This window comes from Athene cunicularia (assembly GCF_003259725.1).
Source record: "Athene cunicularia isolate RWA chromosome 1 unlocalized genomic scaffold, athCun1 chr1_part2, whole genome shotgun sequence".
NCBI lineage: Eukaryota > Metazoa > Chordata > Aves > Strigiformes > Strigidae > Athene > Athene cunicularia.
Genome location: NW_020799092.1, coordinates 19740395 through 19748068, shown reverse-complemented (window position 1 = coordinate 19748068; position 7674 = coordinate 19740395). Strand labels below are relative to the sequence as shown.

Below are 7674 nucleotides of genomic sequence, written 5' to 3'. Positions count from 1 at the left end.
CAAAGCAATTTAGTTTAAATGCTGATGAGAACATTTTCTATGGCATTATTATTCATGTTCTCCCAGTCACAGATATGCATTGCTGTTCTGCTTGGGGCTTTTTTCTTTTTGCTATTTTATACAGGTTTGATTTGAGAGGGTGAAAAACTAGTCAGGAACCATTGGTGCCCTCGAAGAAAAACTCATGTATATTATTAGGTCCTATTGACTCTGTCTGTTGTACATGTTGTCTGCATGGTTCATGGTTTTCACAAAGACAGATGCTTGCTGACCTATGATCTTGTCAGCATTTATGTTTACAGAGTATTTAAAGATAATGACTGTATGTGACCCTTGAACTAAATGTTCTGTTTTTAAAAAGTGAAAGAAAAACAAGGATAAGCAATGTCTTACCATAAATGAATTTGAAAGAACAGAGAAACTATCTACATATCCAGCCAACATTTATGTCTGATTAATCTCCAAGAATTTGACAGGCTAAACCTCAGTTTCTGTGTTTGCAGGACTGGAGCTAGGTAGTCAAGTGCACAGGTAATATACGGCATCAACACAGGGGTTACAGAACACCTGCCTGCATCACAAATCACACGGTGGAAAACAAAAGGGCAGGGCAGCTCCTCTGCTGCAAGGCAAACTGCAGATGATGTGAGGGGCTCAGTCACATAAGGTGGGCAGTTCACAGCCAGCAAGCTGCCTGGTGGGATAATTCATGTCGCTTGTACCTTGCTCACGGTGGCCTTATCCTAGAAAAACTTCACAAGCACACTGAGAGAGGTCTGCCGACTGGAAGGATTATTTTGCTAACAGCTGCAGTCTGGACATGCTGCCAGCCTTCTAGGGGCCGTGCTCTTACTCATGTCAGTAAGACCAACACATCTCTGACACGATACTCTTAAGAGCTACAACACTATGAAAGGTAATAATTCGTGGCTTGCAACCTCTACCATAATCATTCAAATCTGTTCCCCTTGTACTCCTAACTGGCCCCCACAAAAGCAAGCCACCAGCATGCAGGGGTGACGATCCTGCCACCAGCAGCAATGCTGGACGGAGCGTCTCAGTGCACATGCTGTGCAATTCTGGCTGGCTGGCAAGCCCTGCATTAGCAACAGTAGGTCCAGTCATATGACAGGAAAGGGTTTCCAGTATTTGGCTTTCTCCAGACAGCAGGAGAACTTCTAAGTGGCTGTCACAGGAAGAAAAATTGGAAACGTCTGATCTTGCAAAACTGGGAGCACTGTGGTTGAACACAGCTTGGTGAGATGGTTCCTGCTGAGCTGGATTGGGAGTATCTGAACCTTTTGCCTGGGCAGCAGTGCAGCAGCATATCTTCCTGGTACGCCAGCACTCACTTGTGTACCTGTGTTCGTGACGCTGCCTTGGCAGACTGCCTGGAAGAGTCACTCCCCCTCAGAAAACAGATTGTGATAGAAGTGCCCATTTGGGCACTGCTTAGAGTTTCCTTATTGCTTTCTGTAACATCCTCTGGGTTTTCTGCTGTTTCTCTAAACACAAAATGTTTCTGCTGCTTCTCTAAAAACAAAATGACACCCTGTTGCATCCCTATGTCCTGTTCTGGCTTTCCCTCAGGCAGCGCAGGCTCTGCACAAGGAGAAGGCAACCAGCAGGGCTGTTGGGGGCCTCTGTAGTCTGCAGTGGCTTCAGTTATGGACTAGGACCCCCTTGTGCTACCCTATGTACACAGAACAAAAAGAGCCCAAACAGCAAGCCGGAAGGCCAAAAGGGATATAATAATGCTAATAGAGTTTTGTGGACTTCCAATAGGCGTTAGGATATGTTCTGCTATATATAAGTGCTATAACTTTATTGTGCCTAAGCAGCCATAGAAAGATGCCAAAGGAAGGTGAATCAAAAAGAGTGATCAGCGTTAAGACAACATGAACTCAGAAGGAAACACGAGAGTGCAGGGCCTGGTTGGTTCAGGTGATATCATGATAAAAATATATGGCTAAAAGCTGGCTTTAAACACAGTGACAATATGAAGTGCATTTGCTTCTGATAACATTTTTGAAACTATAAAAGAAAGGCTCTGAGTCAGTGTTCCCTCTGACACTAAACTGACAGTCCTACCTGCAGATCCAACCTGCATTTGCATTCTGCATTGGTATTCTGACCTTTGGTGACCTTTATACCTAAAAGGTTACTTATTAGCATTTCATAAAACAATTATATGCCAGGTATTACATGTCTCTTATTTTAATCCACAGAATCATACCACATGTGCCTTTTTTTGACAAAGCACTTGTATTATTCTTTCTGTCACTTGTTGGATTTCACAGCAAGATTTTTCACTATACCTCAGATACTCCCAAACTCCACTGGACCATCATCTGAAACAGAAGTGTCTGAGAGATTAGGGAGCAATATACATTACAAAAAGCACAGCTAAAAGGAGAAAGGGGCCTGTATCTTAGCATTTGCCCAAGCACTGAAAAAACTATGAACAAAAGGTAATAATATCAGCTTAAAATATTGCAGTACTTCTCCCCACCAATGAACAACCCATTCTCTACTTGCTCCTGTTCCTTGCAAAGCAAATGCAAACTGTTAAATCAGATGCCCTTCATCAGGCAGGTTCCCAAAAAAAGAGTTGTGCCAATACCACAGGAGGCCACGCACCACAGAGCAGAGGCAAGCGTGGGGGAAGCACCTCTAGCTGGTACTGTCATCAGAGGCTCTGGCTTCTGAAACCATATTCTTATTCTGGTCTGGATGGAGACTGCTGCTGTACTTGGTTACATGAGGGAATTTAATTGTCCTTAAATGACATGAAATTAAAGATGGCAATTATACCCATCACCTTCAAAGAGATTTTAATTTGATCCATCCCACTAGCCAGTACATCTGTATATATCCATTTTGGCATATTACTAATGTGTTTAATGGAAATAAACCAAGCCATGTGTTTTATGTTAAAACAAAGAGCATGAGATCTTGGTTACATGGCAATAAATAATTTCAATGGAATTTTATTTCAGCCTGGTATTATCTTGTGGGTCTTACAAAAAATCACAAGATACTCCTTCTCTGTGTCCAAGAGTTGTCCTGTATATTAGATGCCTTATTATTAATTTAACCAGTAATTTATTCAGATACTATTAAAAATTGTTTTGGGATGCTTCTGCTAGTGAGAATAGTGAGAATCTTTTTCAAATCTTTCACTTGTAAAGAATTAATTTGAAGTAATTTATTGCTACTACTATTTAACATACCCTCCATATTTATGCAGGACAGCTGCACAACTTATGGTAAATTACTAAACCTCAGAAAGTGATCTGTAGTTCAAAGATTTCTTTGTTACTGACTATGAACAATAAGAATATTAGACACTGTGTTAAATGCATAAATAGACTCAGCTGACTTAGCAAACATGTGACTAGCACACTACTGCTCAGAAATTTCTTGTAAAGTATAAGGTATGAAGCCAAAAAGGAAGTATAATGCAATATGTTCTTTAAAGTTATAATGGAACATCTGAGAAAGAAAACACAATGCAGTATGACTTACTCTGTAACTAGTCTAACCAGAAAAAATAATTATAGTCAGCTCTCCATTAATACTGGGTGGATTATCAAATTTGGAAATACATTTGCTAAGGATGCACAACAGCTGCCTTGTTTCCAAACAGGCCAATTAACGCTGGCAGGGTTTATTAACTCACGCACAGCACCATCCATGTTCAGCACTGCTGCTTCCAGCCCTGAGCTGGCACTTGGCAGTCAGGTGGGAAAGGACTTGGGCAAACCTGGAAGTAGGGCACTGAGACCCTCCAGTCCTACAGAAGCACAGTCCCCAGCTGCCACCTCACACTGTGGTCCCTCCTGTCACATCAGCAAAGGCAGTCTGGGGAGGACGTATGTGACTGGCTGGTTACCAAGGGATATTCCTGACCAGCCTCAAATAGGAACAAGACTATCACATGTACAACCCCAAATTCAAGTTTGAAGATGTGCTAATTTCTGCAAAACTGCAGTAGTACCAGCAGATTTTACATCACTTTGCTAAGAGATTCATATAGCAGACAAATCTTGAGTTTACAGAACAATCCAAACTTTCTTCTTCTTTCCTTTAAAATTGTTCATTCTCTCAACTATGAGACTTTTGGGCTACATTCAGGATTTTGCTGGAAGGAAGCACTATCTTTTCTTAGAAACAGTACAGTTAGCTCACGTAATGAATTAACTTCATATCAATGCTCAATTATTTATTGATTTTATTTGATACTATTAATTCTCATTAGTTTTATAAACAGTATGTATCAATTTCATTTTGGCCATTCCAGGGTTTTTACCTTAGAAGTTTTCACATTCTAAGAGGCATTTATCTTAACATAATCAAGTAATCTGTAGGTTACAGAATATGCACATCAAAATTAATTGGACTGCTTACTGGAAGTGTTCTCCAGCTCAGTTTCTACAGCTGTGACAGGTTTTTTGAACATTCAAATGACTGATTCCAGGTACTGTGTCTGCTGTTTCCCTATTCTCTTTCTGTATGTACAATGTTCCCATTAAATTTGATTTTGAACAATAGCTGTCAGAGTGCTTTTCACTAGCAAGACTTTTTGTAGTAACCGAGTATTGCGTTCAATACCTGAATTTAGAAGACAGAAGCTGAACTGTTGTTAGTCTGCTGTTAGCACTGCCCAGTGCAACGAGCAGCTCTGGGACCACACAATGTCACTCCACTTCTCTTTCAGACAGGGATAAAATACTGTGCAATGTAAAGCTACCAAGACAGCTCTGAAGAAGCTACCTCCGGTACTAGATGCAGCACAGGTACCACAGCGTGCCCCAGAAATGCCACGTGGAGCTGAACTGGCCAGGCCTGGCAGCCCAGCCCTGCAGCAGTGGTGCGGTGCACAGAAACCCATGACACCCAGAGACAGCTGCTTCTTGTGTCAAAGGCTTAAATACCCACTACCCAAAGGTCCACTTATACACAGAGGTACCTAATTCTTTTATAATATCATTACTGTTGTCTAATCAAATTCTCAAAGTGTTTGGTGGTAGTACTATGGGTTATTTTAATTATTTTAGAAAAATTATTTGAAGTTACCAAGACTGAAGAATAATTCTTGAGACCTAATAAAACTAGGTGACTGGGAAATTAATTGCAATTATCAGTAATACAAGGAAAAAATAATTTCAATTATTAGTAGGCAAGATTTTAATATTTTTTTTTAAAAATCAAAACCGCCTGGACTGTATTAGGAAAGTTCGATAAAAATGTTTTTGATCACTATAAATAAGCAATTCACCAAGTTTATAGCTGTGTAAGGAATGATGCAAAAAAGAATGACAGATAGTAAAAGGGTCACCCTTCAGTAGTTACTGGAGTGCTTTTTGTTTTATTTAAATAAAACTAGTAGAACCTGTTCCGGCTATCCTCAATTTTGTAATGACAACAGACTTCCACACGTGAACCTTAGACTAAACAAAGCCACCAAGAGGAACAAGATAAGACCTTAAAGGTTGTAGCTCCTGGGAGGGAAGACAATCTGAAATAAAACCACAAACCATGCTGTTTTTCTTGGTGAAGGACATACATCAGTCCAATGGGGAAGAGCTGTTGCTGGACTATTTCAAGACTAGAGGGGGGAAAAAAAGGGCTGAGTTGTAACAGAAGTATTTGGGAAATACTAAAAAATGACCTGAAGCTACTTTAACAGATACAGAAAATCTTATAAAGCATGGTCTTTCTCTTCCTCAGTGCATTTCAAATAATGTTTTCAAAGTATCAGAAGAAAGAAAAATAAGACTTTAACACACATTGACAAAATTGGCTCAGAAGCGGTCATGGATTCTTAAGTCTAATGCCTTCATATTCTGAGGCAAAAAAAATTTGACCTCTTTCTACCATTCTAACATTCTCTGAGACAACATTATTATGATAAAGCCATATCTATTTTTGTTTTCTCGTTATCTAAATATATACTGTCATACTCAGTATTTTTGGTACTAGCCAGGGATTTTTATTATGGCTCAGTGTCTTTATTCAGGCAGGAAAAGTGGACTGAACGTGAGAACTCTGTTCTTACTCAAGGGTCTGGAACAGGGAGTCCAGCTTCAGGACCAGCAGAGCAGAGTCATACCAAGGCTGGCTTGGCACGCTGGGTTAAAGGTTCTGTCACAAGCTTCAGAAGCAATACCAATCAATGTCAGACCCACAGAAATATCTTAGCCAGAATTACAGGGTTCAGTGATCATTTCTCATACATAATTAAAGAAAACAATCATCCAGCTGATCTGCAAAACTTTCCTACGACCACCTGCTTGTGTAGTCTTTTAATCAGCAAAAGATCTGAAAAAAAACCCTCACCTGTATTAACAATCACCTTTCTTGCCATATAAAATGTTTGCTAGTGTTAAAGAATGATGGAAGTGGAAAAATCCACTGGGATTTAGATGCAAAAAGCAGGTACTTACCATAATGTCAAAGCTGGCCAATGCTAATGTTTGGAGTTCTTTTACAACTCAAGCTGATTTTTTAAAAATATTATTTTACTTCTTTTAAAAGACAGCAGCAACATGAGTTATCTGAAGACGGTGAAATTTATTTGAAGATTATAACATCTTGTAATTTTACAGCCAGTATTTTTGTTTGCATATTGTTTAATTGGCAGGATTCTTCCTAAACTCTTCAAAAATGTTTTTTTCTTAAACAGGATTCTGGTTTTGAGTGTGTCCATTTTTGTCTTAAGCCACAATGGAACAACAAAAGCTGCATATAACAAGCACAGAGCAACTGATCTGCAGATCAGAAACTCAGGGCTTTTAGAGAAACTGAGGCATCCAAAAGCGGCGGTCATCCTTCAAAAATGTGAAGGTAATGAAACACCATGGATCAAGCAAGACTCTGCTTACTTTGAAAACATTAGCTCTGTTCATTTAACTAAGCATCTGAATTGTCCAAATGCTGACATTACCCACCGCCGTTAAGACAGCAGTGAAATGGTAATAAAAACATGGGTTTATATTTGAAGGATCAGTAACTTAGAATGCATCCCTTCTAACCCTGCCAAGTGTAGGGACCTGGCTGAGTGGATTGACCTTCCTGGAGCGCTCTGCGGTCCCAGTTTTGCTTGCAGAGTTGTCCATGAACAAGAATGAACGCAGATGCCACGAATGAGGGCAGCTCGTAAGCAGGTCAGCCCGTGGCTGCACTGGTCATAGGAAATGGCCGCCCTGGGGTGCTCTTCTGAGCCGCCCGGGGCCCAGTAGCCTGGCTGACCCAGCTGGCAGCCCCCAGCCCTGCCGTGGCCCTGAGGAGAGCCGCCACACCCCGAGGGGCACCACAAAGGGCTCACACACAGCTGCAGGTCCTCAAGGCCCACAGGCCTCGCTGGAGGCTGCGATCTTCCCCTCACTTCCATCACCGCAGCCAGGGAGATCTACCTCCGCTGAGAGGGGATCCCACTGCCCCTGCTGCATCTCGCCTCCCGACACCCCCCTGTCCAGGGGACGAGCCCACGAGCGGGGCTGCGAGAGGCCATGCCAGCCTCTGCTGCCCGCAGAAGGGGCGGAGGGGAAGGGGCGCCCTCCACCTGGGGCCTCCCTCCCGCCGGGCGAGGCGGCCGCGGCGCCGGCCAGGCCCGAGGAGTTAATGGCGGCAGGAAGCCACCCCCGGCCTGCCGCCGGCCCTCCCCGTGAC

At 42.0% G+C, this 7674-nt stretch overlaps 1 protein-coding gene across 2 annotated transcripts in view; it reads left to right on the top strand.

Moving 5' to 3' along the window:
* Window positions 1-7674, top strand: part of APPL2 (adaptor protein, phosphotyrosine interacting with PH domain and leucine zipper 2) — a 59482-nt gene that overhangs the window by 12446 nt on the left and 39362 nt on the right. Inside the window, exons 2-3 of one of the 2 annotated variants that reach the window (XM_026868366.1) lie at window positions 6793-6798; window positions 7166-7177. Coding sequence is in view for 1 of the 2 variants with exons in the window: in XM_026868363.1 (XP_026724164.1) it covers window positions 7140-7177 (38 nt within the window). In the remaining variant the exon portion in view is untranslated. Of the gene's footprint in view, window positions 1-6792; window positions 6799-7124; window positions 7178-7674 lie in introns of those variants that run through there. The other variant, XM_026868363.1, reaches the window with a different exon arrangement.